Raw genomic sequence first — 25,623 nt, forward strand, 5'->3', positions numbered from 1 at the left:
AGAAAGAAATATATGTGAGCACACACGTTTTTGGGATTACTGTAAACAAAATAAAGCCATTCAAACCTTTGGCAGGATTCCAATGTGCATTTTTTGACGGGAAAAAAACAGGTTTCCAAGGCAACCAAAGAAATGGCACCAATTAGAACTCTGCGAGGTTGTCTTATTTCAAAACCACCCGGAGACTAGACTAGAGGAGAGAGAGAGAGAGAGAGAGGGAGGAAGGGAGGCCAATGAAAAGCACAGGGTATTAAGTAAACAGATGAATGAATGGCTCTGACGATGCAGGACAGGGCAAGCAAGGGAAAAATTGATTAAACAGGACCTGGAGGGTGGGTATTGAAGGGGGTGGGAGGAGATTGAGCTTCTCACGGTGCGCACTAGTACCTCACAGCCGCTGCCACCCCCAACCCCCCCTGATCCCCACCGACCTAGAGCCATGGCTGGCAACAAGGCTGGCTCATTCTTTTTACCAGCCCTTTGACATGGCCACAAGCAAAATCAATAGCAAATAGTGTTTGTGCCCTTTGATAGCTGTGATTTCCAGGAACCATTTTTAGAATATTGATTGCGTGTGGTGGTTGGTGGTGGTGCTGTCCTTTGGGCTCACATGTGGCGGTATTGATATGATTGCACCTCATTTGCAGTTGTCTAGAGGCAAGGTGTCCAAAAGGGGTAGATGTTTTATCAGGTGTCACGTGTTGGCGGGCATGCATCTGCAGGGATAGGGCTCGTGAAAGTCTCTCTCCCTCTCTCTCTCCCTCTCTCTCTCTTTGCTGTATTCCTGATTTCTTTATAATTTGCTGTTTGTTTTTTCCTTCTTTCCCTATAAATTCATGAGCTCCTATGGACCACACATCATTACAAGCTACACAAGTCTCTACCATCAGAAAAGCCCACAGTGCATAGCCTGCTTCTCAAAGCGAAGGCATCTCTCCACTCCCTCTCTGTCTTGTGGCATCTCATTCGCTCTGCTTTTCATCTTTTTGCTCTCATTCTTTTCCTTCCCCCTCTGCCATCCTTCTCCTCCCCCTTTCCTTGCTCTCCCTCCTTTCCCTTCCTCCCCTCCTCCTCTCCTCTCCTCTCCTCTCATCTCTCTGCTCTCGCTCTCTCTCTCTGCCTCTCACTCTCTCGCTGTATCTCTCACCGCTCGCACGTCTCTCATGCTGGACAAGTCACTCGTGCTGCAATGTTTACTCCTGCCTGCAAAGGAACCGTGGGGGACTCGAGGTAAGAATACCGCATGAATGACCAACTGTGACACAGGATGTCCCCTACATTTCTCTCTCACGCGCTGTCCTCTGTTGTTTTGCCACCTTAACTGTGGGGAAAGAATATGTTGGCAGGGAGAGCTTGCTAAACTGTTGCTATGCATCCCAGCGTGTGGGAGAGCTCTCGCCGTCCCCAGGCTGGTGCAGGCGGCAGGCTGTTGTTGGGTCGGTCTCCCTCTGGTCGTGGTGTGCGTGCTGCAGGGACAGTTAGTCTTCATTTCCCTTGTGCCATTGTTCATGTTCACATTCACTTGCTTGCGGATCACAGTCACGCACATGGCAGTGGTGCAGATCCTATAGGCACCTGCATGAATCGTAGTAATGATCTATATTTATTAAAAGTGGTTTTATTTTATTTTCTTTTATGTAATGTGGTACATAGAGCATGTGACTATTTTATGACTTGTGTTTGTATTGTTTGTTTCTAGTCATTGCATTTCTCTACTAGTTTATGTTCTCAATTGTTCCTGTGTGCAAACTGTTGGAGCTGCATATTGCATGCAGTAGGGGGTTGTGCCTTTCTGACGGATGACTCAATTACAGTGGGAAATGTGTGAAATAGCAATAAGCAGCAAGACCCAGTAGATGAGGTAGAGTATATGTCAAGTAGATATCTGGCAGCACTGACTACATTACTCTGAGCTGAGTGTTACAAGGGTTTATAATTGGTATTGTCTGCTAAAATTGCAATGTTACAAAAAAAAACTTCAGCTGTGATTTGCCACATAACAAATTGATTCATTAATTCAACATCTGACATTCAAGTGTGCAGAGTAATTTAGAGAATCCAATCCACAGCTGTGAAAGTTTTCTGAAATTTACTTCGTGCAATTTGTTATAGTTCCCTTAAGGACAAGGCATAATGTATTAAAATACCTGAAAGCCCTCTTGCTTAATAGCAGATTTTGCACTTCTACATTTGTATTTCTGATGTCTGCTGAAAGGGTGTCTACAGGCTGCGACTCTCCTGGCTTTGTGCATTCTTTTGCAGCTCTAATCAGTGGCCTCTCTCTCTCTCTCTCTCTCTCTCTCTCTCTCTCTCTCTCTCTCTCTCTCTCTCTGCCCACACTGCTCTATAATTGCCTCCTTATTCAATCACCAGATATTTTCCCCCACTGTCTCTCCATCTCACTTCTGTACCAGCCAGTCTGTATGCTTCTCCTTTCTCACCCTCACCCTGGCTGCCTGGCTTCATCTCTCATCCCTCTCAGATTTATTTCTGTCCTTCTTTTCTTTTCATCCCCTTCCCTCCATCCCCCTCCCTTTGTCAGCATCCTTCCATCACCCTATGCATGTGTCCTTTCCTTCATCCCATTTCCCCATTGACATGTCTGTCTGGTGTGTGGGATTGATGAAACTTTGACAGTGTGTGTGTGTGTGTGTGTGTGTGTGTGTGTGCGTGCGTGCGTGCGTGCGTGTATGTGTGTGTGTGCGTGCGCGTGCGTGCGTGCATGCATGCGTGTGTGTGTGTGTGTATGTGTGTGCGTGTACACGTTTGAGTCACCTGAGCTGTGAGCGGAGACTTTGAACTCCCCTGGTGCGCTCATCTGGTACCATGTGTCTTCGTCGGTGTGCCATCTTGTCTTCCCAAACGCCCGCCCCCCACAAGGCTGTAGTTTGTATTATTAGACATGCCAACTGTCAAGCCCAACTTGTTGCACTCTGTAGCAGGTGCAAAGACAGAGAGATAAAGTGGGGAGACAGAGAGAGAGACAGAAGAGACAGAGAGAGAGAGAAAGAGAGAACAAGAGAAAAAATAAAGAAAATGTGACATAAAAAAAAGTTCTGAAACAATGTGACCAACCGCCAGACAGATTTTTCTTTCCTTTTCTTGTGTCACTCTGCTGTCAGTAAAACAGAGGAAGTGTGGCAAGCCGACAACCACAGACCTTGGCAGCTGTCAGTGGTGTGTGTGTGTGTGAGTGTGTGGGTGTGTGTTTGTGGGCGTGGGCATGAGAGAGAGAGAGAGAGAGAAGGGAAGAGGCAGATGAAGATGATAATGACGGCCAGACAGGTGATGTAATGAGCCTTAGCGTTGCTGCAGGCCTCAGCTGGGACTGAGCTCCCCCAGCCCGTAATAATGGAATGATAAAGTGCAGCGTTTGGTTTAGCTCACACACACACACACACACACACACACACACACACACACACACACACACACACACACACACACAGGGAGCTAGCTGCAGGGGAAAAAATAGGACCATCAATCAGCTGGGGATCAGCAGAAGTCTGCTCCTGTGCATCCAGCCAACATAGACAAGGCTATACGCCAACGTGCTTTGGGCATGGAGTGTACCGCCATGTTAGCATGATATTATAGACAAGGCTATAAACGCCAACGTGCTTTGGGCACGGAGTGTACCGCCATGTTAGCATGATATTATAGACAAGGCTATAAACGCCAACGTGCTTTGGGCACGGAGTCTACCGCCATGTTAACATGATATTATAGACAAGGCTTGGCTTGCCATTCCCATGCACATGCCATGTACATCATAGTCTTTGCATCCGCTATGTCATGTACAATTTCTATTTTGATCATAGTGTTATATTGATTTACAGCAATCGCAGGGAGGCTTTCAATTAGCAACTTTGAGATGTAATTGATCTTGCAATGCAAAGGCATTGTTACATTCAGCCCGTACTGATGTACCCTTCAACTGAGTATGCTATTGCCATGAATGTGTATGGGAGCTGTTCTAGCCCTCTGAGCTCAGTCATTAGCCCATTCCTCTACTCAAAACCATTTTGCCCTCCCTTTCAACACTCAATGATTAACCTTGAGTGGATTGCAATTTTGGCACTTTGCCCATGTTCTCTCTCTCTGTTTTCCACTCTCTCTCTCTCTCTCTCTCTCTTTCTTCTCATCACTCTGTTCTCTCTCACTGTCCCTCTCTCTTTTCTCTTGCTCTTTCCATCTGTGTGTCTCTTGTTCTATATGTCCTCCTACCCCATACTCCACTGATTATTAGGAGACAATGGACCATGGAGAAAAGTAAAATAGGACCTGTCTGTCAAAGAAGCGGCCTACTCGGCTCCTCCAGCAGCACTCTCACAAATGGGACGCTCCCATATGGATGGTCGCCCGCTAGCCTTGCCATCCCAATAGCTTTTTGAGCCGCTAAAGAGGGGCAGCAGGAGCCGCGGCTTGGTGCGGATGACTCATCCAGGAGGAAACGACATTATGCCCCTGATGCTGTCTCTGCTAATGCTGTGCAGCCACTCTTAATCTCATCAGTCCAATTAAATCATCTGGCACGTCCTTAGAACCGGGCCCGTCCCCACCAAAGTACCGCTTCTTTGTTGTGCTCGTCGTGTCCCGTGGGTCGTACATTCTGTCCACTAAACGGAACAGATTCAGGACACTAACCAGGTTATTGAGAGCTCAGATGCCATGGAAAAATCCTGTTTTAATTTCAGATGACAAGTTTGTTTTTGCTGTGCCTCTTTCATTGTACAAGCTTGCTGTGTTCTGGTGTCTCAATGTCAAGTCATAACCAAAGATTCTAGAGTGCTTTGGTCATAACTGCTTGTGTTGGCATAGTTGCCGTCCAACAATATAAATCCTTCCTGTGACTTGTTTGTGCCCTTTGCATAAATGAGTCGACCCCATAGCAACACGGGCCAAACGAGATGTCACACCTTGTACAACCCCCCTCCGTGCTCTCCAGCATGTCTTCCTGCTGTCTCTGTAATTTACCACCGTCGCCTCCCAGGGCAGGATTAATCCAAACTCGAGCCGAGCCCAGTGCCCAGGTTACCATGTCCAAAGCTGACGGGAGACATCTGAGATGTATGAGAGCATTTTTGAAGTCACGGATCAATCTGCTGCTTTCTCCTGGGGGCCAGATCACTGTGTCTCTGTGGCCTTTCAGCAGCAGCATTTTTGTCATGCTTCACAGAGCGACAGATTTTCTCATGGCATGGGGTGCCTCTCTCTCTTTCTCTCTCTCTCTCTCTCTCTCTCTCTTTCTTTTATTCTCTCCCTCCATCCATCCCACTCTTTTACCCCATCCACACAGAGTGGAGAGAGAGAGAGGAGAGAGTGTGTTTTTTCCCCTCTTGATTCAATCAATTAGGACTGCTCTTACTGATAATGAAGCATCATCAGGTTGCACGCCCACTCCCCGAGCCTACAGAGCAACAGTGGCAGGCCTCCCATTAAATGTCAGCCAGGCGAGTTCAAGAGACACTCAGCCTGATAATGCAGATATGATGTCCAATTCTTAATCACTGGGCCTCTGCGTGTCCACCTTGTTTCCTCCACATTAGCCTTTACTAAATAGCACTTGGAAGACGTAGATGTAGCCGGCATAATCTCAGCATTGCAAACAGCACCATCAAAAGCGGGGGGCTTTTATGATAAATGATGCTGTTTTGCAAGGGGGGGGAGAGCCTCCGTTTGCCGCTCGAGCTAATGGGACGGAGCACTGCAGCGAGCGCTTCTTGGGCTGCTGAGAAAATGACACCGCTGCTGTTTCAGTGGCTCGTGATCCCTGTTAACCCTTAAAGGAGTACCGTCGAGAAATGAACATTCTAAAGAATATCTGGGTTCATTGAATTCAACATAGAATTTTAGAACCTTCAATTGTTGCGGAACTTAGAACGTTCAAAAACCTACACCTTTAAGGGTTAACACACTGTTGTTTTTTCCTCCTCTCCTCTGAGCCGCTCCGCTCTGACGTCTGATGTTCTTAACGGCTTTATTGAAATGGCCTCTGTGTTCTGTTGGTTTTTTCTGGCCCCCTTGTGCCTCTAGTCGGCTCCCAAACAAGAACAGGAACATCCATCAGATTTACTCTCACAGAGCTGCCAGAAGAACTTGCGGCAGGGAGAAGTTACTGCCTTATTACTTCAAGGTTTGTTGCCAGATATCAATCATATGACCAAAGCAATTGTGGAAGTAGCGATCCCATTTCTATGGGAGTGGTTGCAAGCTTTGCCACAAGTTTTGTCTCACTTCGAGTGTGTTTAAATGAAACAGCTCAGGGTTATGAATAGACAATACTACTAACCTGTAGAACTTCTGACCTGAGACATGTTAATATTTAGTGACAATGTTATTCCAAAGCCATAAGATGCAATACTGTAGTCATAACTAAAACAAGACAAGTAAATAACTGATTGCTAGAGATATGCCGGTCGTGTGGTAGGGAGAGAGTGAGACAGAGAATGCCCGTTTTACTAGGCCTCACTTCCACCGCCACCCACTTTTGTCGCCTGTGGGCCCCACCCCTATGTGAGTGGCTGCAGGAGTGGAGTGCGAGTTGCAGGTAAAGCAGCCGAGAGCCTCCCTGCTACTGCCCTCAGACTGGCTCTGAGCCTGGAAGCGTGTGGTGGGGTCAGACAGAGGGAGGGGAAAAAAAGAGTGAGAAAGTTCTCCAGCGCGTCACTTCATTATGCTGAGGCGAAAGAGGAGCGTGTCTTTTGGAGGATTTGAATGGTATGTCACTGTTGGTCTTCCCACAACTTTGTACCTATGTGTTTCTCTCTCTCTTTCTCTCTCTGTGTGTGTGTGTGTGTGTGTGTGTGTGTGTGTGTGTGTGTGTGTGTGTGTGTGTGTCTAGTGGAGGCTATCAGAGGAAGGGTGGGGTGGACGGCCTTGTGCACTGCGCAGCTCTCAAGCCACTGCATCCACTCAGCTGTATGTGGACATGTTGTGTCTCTCAGCTCTCAGACAGCAGAGGCACAGTCAGCTGAAGGACACTGTGCTGACTGCATCCATTATGGCTTTGCAAAAGAAAACTGTTAACTAGTATGTCTCCATCCATCATTTCTTCTTAATGTGTACTGTCTGTCTAGTTCTATTTCTGAGCGTTGCAACTTATATCTTTGCTAGTGGAATCACATTGTCATTAAATATTAACATGTCGTTTCAGATCTGAAGTTCTAGAGGTTCTAAGTATTTCTAACCTTAAGCTGTTTCAAATAGTCTGTTCGTGAGACTATCAAGAGAAACTTGCTTTAGGAAGAGAGATGATTTATTTAGTTGTCTGTGCGATAAGGCTGCACTGATATCTCTCTAGCTGTGATGCAGAGCCTCTTGCGTCTCTGAGATGAGCTCATACATAAATTCAGGCTCTGTGCTGTTGTCTGCATGACGATTGAGATCTGAAGGCAAAGTATGATTGTTTTTTTTTTTTTAAACTCTTAAAGGAGTAGCCACCTGACTTTGCTCAGAGTGAGCAGTGGAGCGAGATGGTAGATGTGTGTGTGTGGACCCCCATGTGGGCTGGCTTAGTCAGGTTTAATTGGCTGTGTGGCACAAAGACTATCCGACCCTATGAGAGGTGTTGCATGCATGGTGTTCTCTCTGAGACGGAGAGAGGGGAAGAGATAGAGAGAGAAAGAACGAGAGAAAAGGAAAGAAGGAGAGAAAAGGAAAGAGAAACGGCATGTTCTGCACCACAGACACACACTGCTTCACAGTCGGTGGACTCGGCTACTGACGGAGCTCTCAAGCCTTATTTGGTTTGCCTGTCGTTACGTGTTAGAGATGGGCATCAGTGCAGAAAATGGCCTGTGAAGCTCGGAGAGATGTATAGTGATGCTCCATTTAACTGGAGTTGGGCTTTGGTGACCACTCTGAATACTTAAGAGGGCATCATTTGTTAAAGTTTAGACACCAAAGTGTCTGAAATTGGAAACAAAAACAAGATTTCAACTGTGTGTGTGAGTGGGTGGGGCGGGGGTTGCTTCTGGGAATATATTGTCACAATAATGACTCAGTTTCATTCCTCATTGGATTTTATGGCTCAGAAAGGATCGTTTTGTAGTTGTGTGGGTGACATTGGCCAGAACGAATGACAATGTGTAAAGTCTTGATGATGAGATCGCAAAGGTTGTGGAAGGTAGAAGAGATTGATGATGATCGTTTAAATGTTCACAGAATGAAAGTATACCACCATGAATAATACATGTTCCCATGGCCTGGCTGGTGGTCTCAGGAAGGACTGTTCCGATGGCCGATGCGTCTCCAGCTCCACTGCTCGCCTCGGGAAAAACAACCATTCTCTCCCCACACATACAGTCAGCTTCTAGACATGCACACATATGCATATCCAAACACACACACACATACAGGAACACTCACACAGACACACATACACACATTGGTCTGCAACACCTATGTGTGCTGATGTGCTCTTACATATAATAGACCTAGTGCACACAAAGGTTAAACACAGAAGTAGTAATCACACCTCGATGTACATTTTTCCCATCATTTACACTAGCCCAGATACGACAGGGTAAATGGGACACGCATGTAACCAGGAAACAGCTCTGTGATAATGCAGGGACAGATGGAGTGTGAGAGAGAGGTAATGACAGCAGACGCGTGCTCTCCATACTGGACAAATGTACAGAAGATAATAAGCCAGCCACTTTCAGCAGCATCATCTCGGTGTCCATGACGACGCTACATACTGTACTGGCACAGGCACGTGTCTCAGACGGCACCAAAAGCCGTGTAGTGGCTACGTCTTTCCTCGCATGGCTATGTCACTGAAAGAAAAAGAAATGAGTTTAATCATTACTGTGAAAGCCATAATTGTTTACCTTGTCTAAAGTTGGGCTTCCTCAGTGGCAATACTTATCTCTTCCATTCTATAATTAATTCTGTAACTACATTCATTCAAATTGTGTTCACATTCTCTCTCTCACACACACACTTTCTCTCTCACACACACTTTCTCTCACACACACACACTTTGTCTCTCACACACACACTTTCTCTTTTTCTCACACACACTTTCTCTCTCTCTCACACACACACACTTTCTCTTCCTCACACACACACACACACTCTCTTCCTCTCTGTCTTATCTCCTGCGGTGTGTAATCAGGTCCTATCAGGTCCTATCTATCTCCTCTCCCCTCTTGAGCACCCAACATAGTCGGCAGGCTCTGGAGATTTGCGGCCATAAATATGTCACTGGGAGGGGGGTTCATTCTGTGAGCGACAGACCGGTGAAACATTAAAAGTGGCACCGGTGGTTCAGGTAGAGCTCTCGTCAATGGTTTATGCATGACTCAAGTTGCAATGGGAGCTAAAAGGCTTTCTTGGTTCACTTGCCTTTTACACATCTATGGGGAGCCTGTTGATGTGTTGTTGAATAAGTCTACTGGTATGTGTGGACTGCCGGTCCTCCTTCCAGCACCAACGGGAGATGAAAATGGACTCATTCCCGGCAATAAATCAAGTGATTATTGCTGAGTCACTGATCGCGGCACACATATCCACATAATTGGTTCCTCTGAGAGGACCTGGTTTGCTATCATTTGATTTGTTTTAGAGGGAAATGAGAGGCTGTGTGAGGGTACTGAGTTAATACAAGCTCTAGGTCTCCACTTGTAATTGCTATCACATACTGTGTACGGGGGTCGTCGTGGAGAAGGATACGCTAGTAGGGTGAAATTTGTGTGCAGGGATGCATAAATCAGATGCTTTCACAGAAGCAGTGGGGAGTGAGTGGAGTGCCTCATTTTGCAATTTCTTTAGTCAGTGCTCTGCTGTGAGTGTGATCTGATCTGAGTTCTCTTACCCTCTCTCTCTTTTTTCTCTCTTCCTGTTTCTCTGTAGGATCGACAAGTCCAGCATCGCTGCGCTGAAAGCCCGGTGAGTCTGACTATTGACCGGCACCCAGCGTGAGTGCATGCTATCAGAGTCGTTCAATCTGTGAGCCCTCTCCAACTGATCCACTGTTTGTTTATTCAGTTTGTGTGTTTGCGTGTGTGTGAGCCTTTTTGCAACTTTTTTTCCCTCTCCTTTGAAGTTAAGCTCCCCTGGCGCTCATGTTGAATGAAAAACTATGCAGTAAATGGTTAGAGATGTTGCACCGTGCCACAGAAAAGGAGGGATACAGAGTCAGAGTCAGAGAGAGAGACAGAGAGAGAGAAAGAGAGAGAGAGAGAGAAATCAAGCACTGGAGAAACTGCTTTTTGGTAGATTGCATGGGCAGACCAGCACAGACCAGTTTCTCTCCTCCACCCAGAAACACTCACTGCACACCTCTCCACCTGGGCCCTCCACCCTCCCCCTATCAACACAACATCTGGCCCTATCCTTTCTGAATGACCAGTCCCTGCAGTGCTCTGTGCAGTTAATGTACATTACTGTATCTCAATGACTCAGTCCTATTTGATTAGCCTCATCTGTTCCGACGAGTGAACGGGGGCAAGATGAAGGACTTTATTTAATTATGTGTCATGAGTAAAGATTTATTCACAGCTCAAGCCCATTAATGTGCGTCAGGCGGCGCAGGGCAAAACCAATCGCATACGACAGCGTTTCACTTTTAACTCACTCGCCCACTCACACACACACACACACACACACACACACACACACACACTCACTCGCTTGCTCAGCTGCTCGCTCGCATTCTCTCGCTCCGTCTCTCTCTCCTTGTGTACTCTCTAACTGGCACACTTGCAAATTCACTCCCAAGCTCGCTCACTTGCTCACTCACTAGCTCGCTACGCTCGCTCACTCACTCACTCACACTCTGTCTCGATTAGATAATCACTGACTCATGTTTTTATTTGGGTTCAATGGGCTTTACTTGACTCATTTTGGCACTCGTATCTCCATCGTTCAGCTCTCACACCTCGGCCCCAGCCGCTCAGCAGAACTCTCTCTGAGTTGGCCCGCTGCCCAAGCCCGTGTTGTGATGAAACAACAATTGACCTGTCGCTAAGCGCCACCCTTAGAACGCTGATGAGCCAATGACAGTCCAACTCCATAGGAAACAACAGGGAGGAGGCATAAAATGACAAATTAATGGTTATTTATCATGGTTATTAACTCAAAAAACCCAGACGGATAACCATGGTCAAACGTTTTGCATGGGGGACGTGTAATACTGATAGCTGGTACCCTGAGAGGCTAGAAAACGGGGTATATTTTCATCAACAGTAGCCCACAGCAGTGGTTTTCAAAGTGGGGGCCGGGGGCCGCGAGAGGGTGCCAGGGGGGCCTCAGAAAGTTGGAGGGAAAAATAAAAGCAACAAATAAATACATTTGAAAAATTTTAAATATACCTATTACTATGAGGGTTGTTATACAATACCATTATAATAATGTGACGCATATCTGAACATTATATTTTCCATGATAATGACTGGGAATAATAGTCGTGATAGCTCTCATATAGCAGAAAGCCCCAAATACAATTTTTACGCACTGTATGCTCCATCACGTATGCTCCAAGTGTTTGCAACAGCTCGACGTAATGTAGGCTACTAAGCCAACAACGTGGGCACAGGTTTCCTGTTAAATCCCAAGATGAAAATGCTCATTAACCAACTACTATATTCTTACTACATCAAATATTAACGTAACCTAACATATTTTAGTATCAATCTTCCACTAGCTAGCTAGCTAGCATTAACGTCAGTGGTTTTTGCACGGTGATTTGCACGGCTACTCGCCACAACTGCTTGTCACCTTGTATGTATTCTAACGTTTTGAATACACCCCTCCATAGCATAATTAAGTCCCTTTTGATAGCTTCTGGAGGAAAGTAAATCCTTTTTCAACCAAAACGTCCTCAAAGCCTGCTTTCATATACTGTCAGCTGCCATTGTCCACAATCTATTTTCTAATGAAGTCTGGTTTGTTTGTCCGAGTTTTCACGCGGTAACAATGGGGGGCGGGGCTTAGCGACAGGTCAATTCTGTGCATTTTTTTCCCCCAACCCACACTTCTGTTCCAGCATCACCACTGAGACATGACTGCTGCAGAACAGACACACACAGAATAGTCACAGCACAGGTCACCTCATAAGCTCCTCTCTCACACAGAATAGTCACAGCACAGTTCACCTCATACGCTCCTCTCTCACACAGAATAGTCACAGCACAGTTCACCTCATAAGCTCCTCTCTCACACAGATGGGTACAGCCCTAAACCATGTTCCACTGTGGCAAATGATCCAAAATGATCCAGTTCCTATTGTCTTACCTCGCCGACTTCCTCTGCTTGTCTGGACATTTACATAAACAACACACACACACACACACACTGTACCGTATTTTCCGGACTATAAGTCGCTCCTGAGGATAAGTCGCATCAGTCAAAAAATGCGTCATGAACAAGAAAAAAGCATATAAGTCGCACCTGACTATAAGTCGCAGGACCAGCCAAACCATGAAAAAAATACAGAAAATACGGTATGTAAAATAATTGTCACCATTTTGTTTTATGCTAAAAATGCTAAATGTCCATTTAGGACATGTAATTGTAAATAAAGACATTTTAATTAAGGAGTGCCTTGGCCGGAGATAAAAAAAAGTCTCTCTTTTTTTGACGAGTTGTGTGGTTTCTCTGAGAATTGGAAATACAGAGCTGGTCTCCTCAGGTGTTCCAGCCAGACAGACGTGTTATTGGAGGTCATGAAGCGGCGCTCTGAGCGCCTGGCACAGACGTGTTATTGGAGGTCATGAAGCGGCGCTCTGAGCGCCTGGCACAGACGTGTTATTGGAGGTCATGGCCTGAGGCTCACGGGCTGGCAACAGGACGATGTTGTGGAGGTCATGAAGTGGCGCTCTGGAGCGTCTGGCACAGACAGCTGGGGTGCAGAAGTGGGAGGAGTCCACAGACCGTTCAGGGCCAGCAGCAGGGCTAGTGTGTCTGAGCAGCATATCTCCTACATGCCTGGTCACGTCTGCTTCACTGAGGGAGGGAGGGAGGGAGAGAGAGAGAGAGGGAGAAGAGAGAGAGGGAGAGAAGAGGAGAGAGAGAGGGAGAAGAGAGAGAGGGAAAGAAGAGGAGAGAGAGAGGGAGAAGTAAGAGAGGGAGGAAAAAAGAGGAATGAGAGAGGGAGAGGGATAATGGAGAGAGGAGAGAAAGCAGGGAGGAGGGAGAGGTAAAAGACAAATAATGCAGTAGGCAAGAGAAAAAAAGAGATTGACAAGAAAGAACCATGAGTAGGAAAGTAAACGATAAGCAGTGAGAAGGGTGAAAGGGGAGAAGAGAAAGAGAGAAGGAGAGGAGGAGAGGAAGAGAGGAGGAGAGGGAGAGGAGGAGAGAGAGAGGAGGGAGAGGGGAAGAGAGAGAGAGAGAGGGAGAGGGAGGAGGAGAGAGAGGGAGGGAGGAGAGGAGGAGAGGAGGGAGAGGAGGGAGGAGGAGAGGGAGAGGAGGAGAGAGAGAGGAGGAGAGGAGGAGAGGGAGAGAGGGAGAGGAGAGAGAGGAGGAGAGGAGAGGAGGAGAGGGAGAGAGGAGGAGAGGGAGAGGAGGAGAGAGAGAGGAGGAGAGGGAGAGGGAGGTTAGTAGAACACATCATCTCACTTCAAAGCCCCAGAGGTCTACAGGTGTGCTCTTAGATGATTTTGTTTCATCTGGCCACTCGGCCCAGGATGGTTTTGACCCTGCTTGCTCATTTTAAAGCAATTGGAGTAATTGTGTGCGTTTGGCAGTGCAAGTGTGTGTGTGTGTGCATGCGTGTGTGTGTGTGTGTGTCTGTGTTTGTGTGTTTGTTTATCTCTTTTGGTCTGAAATAATGAGGTAGCTAAGGCCCCCTTTCCATATCTGTCTCCATGGAAATCAGTCTACAAAGGGTGTACTCAGAAGGGTTTGTGTGTGTGTGTGTGTGTGTGTGTGTGTGTGTGTGTGTGTGTGTGTGTGTGTGCCCGTGTGTGCCCGTAAATATATGTATGCATACATGTATGTATGCATGTGTGTGTGTGTGTGTGTCAGAGTGGGTCAGTGTGGCTGTGCTGATAGACAGGGCAGGCTTTGCTCACGGGGATCTAGAGGCTGTCAACGGCTCCCTCCCCCTTACTTTCGCCCCCTCGCTTCCTCCAACTACAAAGTGAGTGGACTGCACCGCCAAAGCACAGCCACACAATAACAACAGCATAATCAGGCATGTGTGTGTGTGTGTGTGTGTGTGTGTGTGTGTGTGTGTGTGTGTGTCTCTGTGTGTGTGTGTGCATGTGTGTCTGTGTGTGTGTGTGTGTGTGTGTGTGTGTGTGTCTGCATCATTTGTGTGCGTGCGCATGCCTGTTTATACACTGTTGCACAAAGGCCTCATGAATGAATATTAAAATGTTAGCAGGGGCTGAGGCTAGGTTCTTCTAATCATACCACTGGGAGCAGATAGTTGCTTTGACTTAAGCAGTGTCAGGATGCCTCGCAAAATCTGGTGAGTGGCAGTGTCTCTGCTTTGATTAATTATTCAGCTGTGTTTAGCATGATGTGTTTAGCATGATGAGTGAAGTCAATGACAGAGCTTTTGCAGGACATTTGAAAGTACATGTGCCTTGTGAAGCTGTATTGTAGATTCATGTACCATTGAATGAATTTTGTGTTTCATTTCTGCAAATGGATTTTTGTAAATGTATAGTTTTGTATCATTTCCTGTTCTTAACTATGTACTACAAATATATCTTGGTGAGGCTGAGACAAGCATAGCATACTCTTATTTGTACTCATAACACTTATTTGTTATGTATTTATTTATGCCTTACTTATTATGCATTTCTCATTAAGACCTTCTGGAAATCTCCGCAACCTTGCCTTTAGCCATGCAAGAATAAACCATGCAGCGAGACAAATGGGTAAAAAGATAACACACAGGGTTAGATTAAAGGGAAAATTATCTAAGAGATGTCAGTACTGTGTCCATCACCTTAACCTTGACTCTGTCTTAACCCCAAGGGAGATGTTCAACTGTCAGGAGCTGTTGCACAATCATATCATTGGCTTCTCTCCAGCTGTTTCCTCAAGTGTGGGAGTTTTCCTTGACATAAAGTAGATTTGCAGTTTGTAATGCTTTAAAAGATTAGTGGCTGAGTTGTGAACCGGTTCGCTTGCATGGTGTTCGTTTCACGCAAGATGTCAGGAGCAGGAGGCTGGGGCTGTGATCTCTGTGGTGAAGCCTGATATATTCTTATGGGAGATCTGCTCAGACACTGTTATTGTCATGGCTCAGCGCCTGTAAATGTCTGCAAGCACACACACACGCACACACGCACACACACACACACACACACACACACACACACAGAGAGAGAGAGAGAGGCAAACACATGAAGTAATTCACCACTGCTTCTCTGTAGAGAGCATTTAACTCTGTTCTTTGTCTCATTCTGTATCTCACAACTACACAAACACATACAGAGAAATAGAGAGAGAGAGAGAGAGATAGGCAGACAGAGAGAGAGAGAGAGAGAGAGAGACCTGCTGAATATCAAGAGAGTACAGAGACTGATCTACATTCCCTATGCTGCTCTCAGACCTCCTTCCTCTGTTTCTGTGACTGAGTGGGCAGATGTTGGTCTCCCGGGACACATGCGGGCCCCCTCGCCCTGTATGCAGCTGCATCAATTACTCCTGTGGCTTTACAGGAGGCAATTAGCGCTACTGCCCCGTGGTTATCCATTACGACTTAAACTGAGCCAAAATGGCTGCCATTGTTGCTGCTGCAGGAAGCATAGCTGTCCATGGGGGGTCTGAATCATACCAGCCCTTCTGTCTATCGCTGACTGTCTGGGCCACTTTTAGGACATGGCACACCCAGTCCTGCCAGACCTGATGGTGAAGAGATACAGGAGGCTTGAGTCTGTTGTGCCGCCCCGTGACACCAAGGTGCAAATGTTAACTGTCTACGAGGATCAGTGTAATTTACTCTCTTTGTCGCTATTTTGGGGAGCATGGCATTTAGGCTACAATGAAAAAATGACTCTCTCTCTCTCTCTCTCTCCCCCCTCTCTCTCTTCCTCCCTCTCTCTCTCTACCCAAAGTCCAAGTTTCAGTACTCCCCATTGAGAACACTTCACAACAGCTGTGTAATTTCGTTAGTACTTTTTTCACTGCTGGAGGTTAGATTTATTAAACAGTTTTTCAGATAACCTAGGGAATAATTTGCAACTTTAATGAAGAAATATGACGTGGGCTACATTCTAGAGAATATGTGGACAGCAGGGCTGTGGTGAACTTCATTGAGGTTTCAAAGTGAAAATATCAATACGTAAGTCAAGTTGTTTTAGAAATAGGTAGTGAAACCACTGACATTGGTGGTTTTACAAGTGGGACAAGTTACCACCACACCCAGCAAATAAACACCACCTTGTTTTTCTCCCTGTGTCAGTCAGCTCAAGTGTCACAAATGCTGCACTAATTTACATTGTAAATGATGTTATGATGAGAAAATCCTTTCTGCTTTCTAAGCATGCTGTTTTTCAAGAGGTAGAGCATCACCCCAGTAAACTGTTGACCATGTATCATTATTTGACTGCTGGAAAGACAGAGCAAACCACATTCTTCCACTTTTGTGCGTGTGGAAAATAAATCTATGAGGCCGGTGGCCAGGTGACCTCATGTCATATTCCCCTCTATTGTTCTGTTTCCTACCTAAGCACCATAACACATGGTAGCATTAGGCCTTTTTGAATTCATGACCAAAGTGATATTACTGCCATTGATTGTTATTCAGTTACCAGCTTATTTACCGAGTTAAAAAGACAAGTTATATGTGTACAAAGAGTACACATATATGCATACATATACATTTACATACATTCATGCATATAAATTACTGTCCACAGTTATTAAAAATCATACAGATGTTTCTTCCAATTTCAAAAACAAAAACAGCTTGTGTCACTTAGTTTAAGGACAATTATAGGGCCATAACATTTGTTCTATGGCTTGCATAGCCTACTCAGCTGGTCAGACCATTAAACCCTTTGTTCACTACCAATTTCTCAGTCTCAATCCTTTTAATAAAGTTTACAGCATATTTAAATCTGCCATTTGCATTTTTCTTACATTCAAACTCTGGGCCCAACGTATCTTTTATAGATAAAATAGCCTCCATGTGAAGACACATACTCATTTCACCCTGGCCTGACTTTATGTTTTCTTGTTTTTATCTATGATTTTTAAACATAGAGCATCATAGACTAATTTTTACTCAGAGTGCCAGCAGTACATTGCTGTGTAGCCTATAGCCAATGTTTCTGAGCAACATCACTATCGGAACTCCCCCTATTACCGTCGGTCCCGTATTTCCGCTGTCTTGCGTGTATGTGTCACTTAATATCCATACAAACCAAGACGGCGGATTCCTATAGAAATGCAAGCACCCACACCATAGGTGTATCTAAATTAGCTATGTACCAAAAATGACATTTTACCGTGACTCAAAGAGCTGTAAACAATGTTGTAAGGCTGCGTGTACACATCCGCTTGGAGCTCCAGTGGAATTTTAATTTCATGACGAGAATTCTCGGTCTAAGTGTTCATGTGCCGTTGAAACGGCGTAGATAGGCGACCCATCAGGCCAGCACTATAACTCCAAGCGGTAAAAAAAATCGGATATTTCAGGCAGTAAATGCTCCCGTTAAGAACCAAAACAGATTTTGTTCAAATCTACATACCTATGGCTACTGAAAAATGTAAGGTTAATTTAGAAAATGTTATTTTGAAGTGTTAAAAAACATCGTTGTTTTAGAATTTCCGAACAAAAGTGGTGATAATTGGGGGTGTTACGATACCCATTTACAATAATTAAATGAACCAAACTCAATATTTGCCCTTGTCTTTTGATGGCAAACCGCTAACCCCACTTTAAAGGAATTATCCGGAGTAAAATGCACTTTAGATCAATTTACGGATGATTGGGAGTACATACGTTGAGTTGACATCCAAATCATGTCATTCGGATGTGTTTTGAGAAAGTTCGATGTTACCGTTTTTAGTCAAAGCTCGTCACCGAAGTATCCCGTGGTCTTTATGTGGTCGGATAGAGAGTCCAGAATGAATTTCATCAAGCCAGTACCTTTCCGGAAATGTTGCCATCTTTGCTGCCATCTTAAGGGGAAAGTCCGTAGGAGTCGATTGCCAAGTGTGCTCTGGAAATTCACAATTTCTTCGCAAAAAAAACTTCGCCGTTTAAAAAAAAAAAAAAACATAGTCCAGTATTTCTTTTGAAATTGAAATGAAGTTGTATGGACTGGACTATTACAACGTATGTACTCTCAATCATCCGTAAATCAATCTAAAGTGCATTTTACTCCGGATAATTCCTTTAACTCTTCAAAATGCTGTCATTGCTTAGCTAAAACTTTCTAGCCAAATGCTATCTGCTATCTATGCTAGCCATCTACCCTTTTTCATGTAAGTGGATACATGTAGGCTTGGCAATACCAAAATAATGTAGGTGTACCAAGCTATTTTTCATAACCAATGAGCCACGTAGCCCCTGGATAGCAGAGTTGTTCCTGCAAAATCCTGCTGTCTTTTCTATTGACATTGGATGCTTGTGAGCAACTTTCCTGGTCTAGTGAGCTCAGGTTGTTTGTTGAGAAGCATCAATGGTGCCATATCTCTCTGGACATAAAAACTCAAAATATGGACTTGCCTTGATGTCTTCATTACAATGACTTACAGTAATAAGGTGGACATCTGCCCAGCTCGGCTTTGTCGAGCAGCCGCTTGGTTTGTGGGGAAATATAGCCTACGAGTCCATGCATGATAGCCTAGGCTATATAAGTGCCCTCCGCTGGCTGGTGTTCACATCATCGCAGTTTAACCGTAAACAGCAATCAGAGGTGTCTAATTTTATTCCATAAATATATTGTTTTTATAGGCGTAAGTTGCACGCTTCTTAAGAGCTTCCATTTACTGCATCATGTAGGCTACTGTAGTGCGGTTTGTCTGTCAACATAAAAAAAACTCCGGGTACCTACAATTTTCGCACAACTTGGTGGAAAAGTGTAGCACAGGTTAAAGAAAACCTATTCATGTTTGGACTCAAAAGGAACTTCAAAGTATTTCCCATATAGTAGCCTTTTAGCTCACAATGACAGTAAAAGTGGAACTTGGAAAGTGGAAGTCTCTCCACCGAGTGTTACATTAGATGCACAATCAATCGCGAGTCGATGCACGTAAAAAGTATCAACTAGGTTAGTAACAAAGGTAGCCTAATTTTGCAAAATGTGATGACTGCACACAAACTTGGGCAACAACATTTAGTATACACTTGTGGTGATAGCCTAGCCTAGAAATCTAGACGCGCCCCTAGCGGCCGCAAATTACATTTGCTGCCAGGGCTAGTCTAGCAACTCTCCGTTGGCTTGTGAGCTCCAGAAATCGAAACTTAATCAGGCCAATGAAATCGTGTATAGAGTCGTTAGGTGGGCTTAACATAATGATCTATGGCAGAGTTGCAACGGTTTGGCTTGAATTCCCTGCTACTTGAAAACAAATAAGATGGATGTTGCTGCTGGCGAACAGTGTGACACGAAGTTAAGCTTTTATTAAGTAGGCAAGCGTTTGAACTAGCCAACTAGCTCGCTGGTGGGAAACGATGGGACTCATAGCTGCAGCTGTCCTATTGCGTGCAGAGGGAATTTGAAAGACAACTGATTATCCCGCCCCTCAGACTGAGCACTGCGAACGGTGAGTGTCCAGACCCTACATTTTAATGTGGGTTTGGCTCGTCAGGCTAGTGATAGCCTACAGTTAATGTGAATCGCTGACTATAACCAATGTAGAAGATTTGCACCAAATAGGCCTAAAGGCTGTGGTTGTGTTTCTACAACATGTTGGCACAAATCGTAATTTCTGTCAACTATGACGATCTCAATCAGAGACTTTCTAATGTGGAGACACAGCACTCAAAAAATACTCCATAGAAATGCATGGGGCTAGTTTGTCACGCCAATATGGCCGTTGTCTACACATATCCCACCCCTTCCTCGGCAAAACGTCGACATGTGAATACATTGAGCCAATCATGTGGTGTGATGTGAATACATTGAGCCAATCATATGGTGTGTTGTGAAGACATCGTGCCAATCATGTGTTGTGATCTGCGCCGCTGGAGCAAGATTGGTGTTGTGAAGCCTTGCGCACGCGCAGTTCGACCCAAAGACTGTGCCCAATGAGTGCCCATAAAATGTTGGTATATGGCCGCCGAGTGGAGGGACTTGCCTAAAAGGACTTTGTCTCAATGCATGTTCAGTAGCCTATATTTTTAATTTAGTCAAGCAGTGACATGTGGTAATATATTATGTATTACTTATTACTGTCATTTCAAAGTAATTCATTACATTATAATATTACTGTCTCTGAATTGTAAGGCATTACACTACTATTGTATTACTTTTAAGTTACTTTTACCAAAATATCTAGAAATATGGATTTGGAATTATAAATGCAGTTTATTATGCTCAATGCAGCTCATTGCACTTCTAATGGAGGGTGATGTGGTACAACATAATGACTGAGCTAGGCTTAAGGCTACAGTAGAATGCAATAGGTGCAATGATGGCTCATGATGCAATACAAGGAACAATCATAGCCAGAATTTTGTTTAAAGAAGACAAAAGGTTAAAGTCTGGTCAATTGTGATAGAAATGCTGTAACTTTAGGCTTAGGCCTACTCATTAAAATCAACAGAGAGCCCACTACCTGTATATTGTAACCCAAAACTTAAAGACATGTCAAGATAGGCTACACAGTGCAGCTACTGGCCATTTTGGTGCGCAAACTGGTGAAATACAGTATTAACCTAAGTATGTCATCATATGGCCAACTATAAAGATGTAATCTGCCTGTTCCCAGTGATGGGTAGTATTTCTGAAACATGTAATATGTGTTTTAAATGCAAAATAGTATTTTGTTATTTGTATTTTATTGGGTTGAAGGAAATGGCTCTGTATTTTGTATCAAAATACTTTATTGGTGTGTATTTTTGTATTTTAAAAAAATACTGCAAAATACTAAATGTGAAAAACACAAAAAAGTAGATACTACACACAGGTGTAATGAATAATTGGTAATTAGGCAACAATGGTTTATGTTTATCGCAATCAGCTAATGTGAGAACAGCTGTGTTCAACAACACTTACAGCTTTTCAGTGACGGCTATTGCTGAAGGATCAGCCCTGGTCTGAAGCACTGGTGTGAAGTGGCATAAGTAAAGATGAGCAAGTTGACCTGTGCAAGTTCACATAAGGACACTGACAAAGGCAACCATGTCCCATTGTCTCCATGCCAATCTTTAATAGAAAAATGTCAGATATCTCAACCACAATGACATGATATTCCATGACTTTGCCCCAAAAATTATCAAATTCCCTGACAAATACCCTGACCATTTCTGGGATAGACTTTACAAAATTCCATGATATTCCAGAAAATCCATGACCCGTGGGAACCCTGAAAAGACAAAGCCTATTATTCTGAGGCTCTTGTTTTTGTTTCCTTACAATTTCATTATTGTGTATTGCTCTGCTCATCTCTCCCCAATTAGCCTTTGCTTGAAACGATTAAACAACATCCAGATAACCACAAGCTAATTATTCTAGGCTGACAAGCAACCAGTGCTGAGCTGAAGTACAACTCCGCAATACAGTTCTGTGAAAGCTGAAGTGACTTTAGTGCTGCTTCCAGAAGAGGGCAGTAGAGTTTCATATGTGCTCCCGCACTGCGGTGCTCTGGGCGTTCTCAGAGACTGATGTAATTCTGTGTCAATCCAGCAGGGTGAGGTGTTTTGCCTTTCTTTCAGTCATCCCAGAGTATTTCTAATGAGGTGATACAGCACTCAAAGAATCTCCCATATAATTTATGGGGTTAGTTCGTAACACATCTACACATGTTCCGCGCCTTCCGTGTGAATACCGTGCCAAAAGAATACATGTGCCAATCGTATGTTGTGAATACATCATGTGGTATGTTGTGAATACATCGTGCCAATCATGTGGTATGTTGTGAATACATTGTGCAAATCATGTGTTGTGAACTAACAGCTGGAGCGAGGTTGGTGTTGCTAAGCCTTGCACACGTGCAGTTCTGCCCCTAATAGATGCCCGATAAGTGCCCAAAATGCCTTGCAATATGGCCACTGAGTGAAGGGACCTGCCTAAAAGGACTTTGGTCATCCTCCATAGCTCAAAGATCTGCTGTCAGGTACTACTGGTCCACCTGAGTGCGTCAGTATGGTTTGGCATTTAGAACTGTGTGTGTGTGTGCATGTGCATGCATGTGCCCGGCTGCTCAATGGTGTTTTATGTCCCCAACGTCGTCTTCCAGGTAGCGCTGCCACCGTCGACTTAAAGGCACCTTATCCTAAACCTAAACTTAACCATAACCTTTACCCATGCCTAACCATGGCGTCTTCCAGTTAAAGCGCCTGCCTTGAAGACAACGTTGGGGGCATAAAACACCAAGAAACGTGCCTTGCTGCTGAGAGAACAATTGAGAGAATACAGTATGTCTGTGCTCTTTGTGTGGGCATATGGGTGGACGTGTGTTTAATTGTATGCACTTCTGCACAGTATCAGTGAGTTTTTAATAACCATGTTTTCTCTGGGAAATTTTGACAAATGTAGTGATGACAGACCAGCGTAAGGCCTAAGGTGGACAGGCAGGTGTTTAATGTGACCGGTATTTTTGGATGACTGTGGTTTCAGGCGACCACCCACCTGTTACTTGATTATTTATGTCATGTTTTAATGTACCACCACCAGCCTGCATGACAGGGTGATAGTTATGGGAATCGGGAATGTGTGGCTAATGAAAGGGCATTGTGTGTCAGTGTAGCAGATTTTCAGTGAATGAATTCAATGAATTACTGACAATTCCTGTGAGAAACGACCTGTTGTCTTGAATGAGATGAGAATAATTTATCCATTATATTTTGTGTTCTTGTGTATTTGTTATATTTTGTGTTCTTGTTTACCCAACTGAGTCTTGGAAAATAATATGAATTTTGCATGATAAAGAGGCAAATAAAGCAAAACTTGCATTTGGACTCATACAACCCCAAAAGTAGACAAATAGAAAATCTCTCACTTCCTTTCCTCACTGAAAGGAAACAAGAAAATCTTGTTTAAAACCCATCCTGTGTGGATGGGCTTATTGGAAATGGATACCCAGCATAACAACAATAACAGGAGCATTATTGTTTTTCTGCAAAGTGACAGATGATTGGATGCTGAGGCCCAGTCGCCATGGTGGCAATTCTGATGCAGACATGCGGTTGTCATCGCGCACTGAGCCCTTCAGGGATTCTCCAGTGCCCCATAACCATGGCGATGGAGTGCAGAGGCCATGGCGACAGTGCAATGTGCAAAACCTCAGGGGAGGCCAGTTGCTATGGCAAAAGAGCCCTCAGTGAGGGCCATTTTCCCCATCTGTGATTATGCAATCGCCCCACAGCACTACACTGGGACTGGCCCCATATTGAGCTGAGCTAGCCGGATAGATTTCTGGTTTGGGTGCTGGGCCTCGGGGGGAAGATGGGGGGAGAGTGGAAGGGACAAAATGGCAGATTGGGAACAGAGGTCAGCCAAACCCACTTTTTTAGCCATTTAATTGGTTTTGGTGAATTGAGTGATGTCTCTATATTGCATTAGTGCTCTTCAGGCAACATATTCTGTCTCATTTATAGACCACATACACCAGATGGACTGGCTAAAAGTCACACACATTCCCACCCCTCTTCCCATCAGTAACCTTTTCAAAAGTTTAGTTCTCCCAAATAATACTCATCATTCTGTTGCTCTCTCTCCCTCTCTCTCTCTCCCTCTCCTTTTCTCTGTTTTTCTCTCACCTCTGTCATACCACCTCCTTCTCTCATATGTCCCCAGAGGTTTGGTGTGTGTGTGTGTGTGTGTGTGTGAGAAAGTGGCAGTCTGTAAAGCCAGCATGGATTGAGCCCCACAGTGGCCCAGCTGTCTCCAGCGCTGCTGACAAATATTTACTACTTTGCTTCTCGCAGTCTGTGAGCGCTGGCAGCCTGATAAGGGTACCATCTGGCCGGCTGATTTAAACGGGCCTTTTAAGGGCCCATAAAGTCCCCTCTCGCTGTTTGGGAGTGCAGTTCTCTGTGTCCCTATGGTCAAGGAGGGAGAGGGGTCTGGTATGAAGAATCGGAGAGGCGTATCTGAAGCCCTACACCAAACCTTTATACACACACACACACACACACACACACACAGTGAGGGACCGAGGTGACCACCCCACGTTTAGGGAGGTCCACTGGATTAGGTGGTGTCGAGGGAAGGCAGGAGAGCAGTTTAATACAAAAATATAATTGATTTAGTCCATAAACAAGCAGGCAGATCCAGGAAGCACAATAGGAGTCCAAACATGAAATCCGGGGATCTTCAGTAGACAAACAAACAAACATGTACCATGCCATGCCAAACTAGGCACCAGGAACCTAACCTTTCTAGGCTCCCTTTCCAAGTAAGGCGACCTTGCAACTTTGGACCTATTTTCCCCTTGCCTCACAACAAGCAAGGGTTCATTTTACATGAAAACAAACAAACATTTAACTTCCCTGGCCCTGGATCTCTGGCACTCCTCTGGCACTCCCCTGTGTCCTCCTGTTTCTCCTGCGTCTCCAGTCTATTGTGTCTCTCTCTCTCCTGTGTGAAATAAGTCTGCCTTTAAATAGGCTAGGCATTTACCCATTTAGGTCTGGGCTAAACTATTATAGGGAATGTGGGGGTGGTGGGGGTCTGTACCATTAACTCAATCACAGTTAAAATCTCCCAGTATAAAGACATACATACACCTACATACACAAGACATAAACAGCAATAAAACAAACTGAGTGCAGGTGAGTGTGTTTGGCTGCAGTCCATGCAGGTATGGCACAAGGCAGTTTTTTAAATGTTTGTCGTAGGGGAAAAGGAGAGGACTCCTTTTTCACATACACACACGTACAGACACGCGCACACACACACACACACATACACACACACACAAAATGCCTCTAGCATGAAATAAAAGAGGTAGAGAATGAGGTGGGGGAGTCTCCCTGATCGAACCCCATATCCTGTTGCACTTTTAATCTTGCTTCTTTATTGCTGGTCCTTTTTAAGATCAAAGCCTGAACTCTCAAACCCACTTTAGGCTGCTCGCACTAGGTCTTACACTAACAGGCCGTAGGTGTGTGTGTGTGTGTGTGTGTGTGTGTGTGTGTGTGTGTGTGTGTGTGTGTGTGTGTGTGTGTGTGTGTGTTGTGTGTGTGTGCGCATGAGTGTTTGTATGCATACATGCATATGCGCCTGTGTGTGTGTGTGTGTGTGTGTGTGTGTGTGTGTGTGTGTGTGTGTGTGTGTGTGTGTGTGTGTGTGTGTGTGTGTGTGTGTTGTGTGTGTGTGCGCATGAGTGTTTGTATGCATTCATGCATATGCGCCTGTGTGTTTGTGTGTGTGTGTCCGTGTGTGATGGTGGGGTCGGGTAGGAGGGAGCTCAAGTGTGTCTGGTGTGAGTCCTTATGGATGAGAGCAAGCTGTGCTCTGCAGATGCTTTCAACAGGAAGGGTTTGTCATCTTCCTCAGCATCCCTCTTTGGGTGTCTGGGTCGCTACACCTCCCC

General features: G+C 44.9%; 1 protein-coding gene across 1 annotated transcript in view; it reads left to right on the plus strand.

The window, feature by feature from the left end:
* Positions 1 to 1,123: 1,123 nt before the first annotated feature.
* rap1gap2a (RAP1 GTPase activating protein 2a) overlaps positions 1,124 to 25,623 on the plus strand; it is a 73,024-nt gene continuing 48,524 nt past the window's right edge. Inside the window, exons 1-2 of the mRNA XM_048264148.1 lie at positions 1,124 to 1,230; positions 9,862 to 9,897. Of these exons, the coding sequence (XP_048120105.1) occupies positions 1,190 to 1,230; positions 9,862 to 9,897 (77 nt within the window). The 5' untranslated portion in view covers positions 1,124 to 1,189. The remainder of the gene's footprint in view (positions 1,231 to 9,861; positions 9,898 to 25,623) is intronic.

This window comes from Alosa alosa, chromosome 15 (assembly GCF_017589495.1).
Source record: "Alosa alosa isolate M-15738 ecotype Scorff River chromosome 15, AALO_Geno_1.1, whole genome shotgun sequence".
Classification (NCBI taxonomy): domain Eukaryota; kingdom Metazoa; phylum Chordata; class Actinopteri; order Clupeiformes; family Clupeidae; genus Alosa; species Alosa alosa.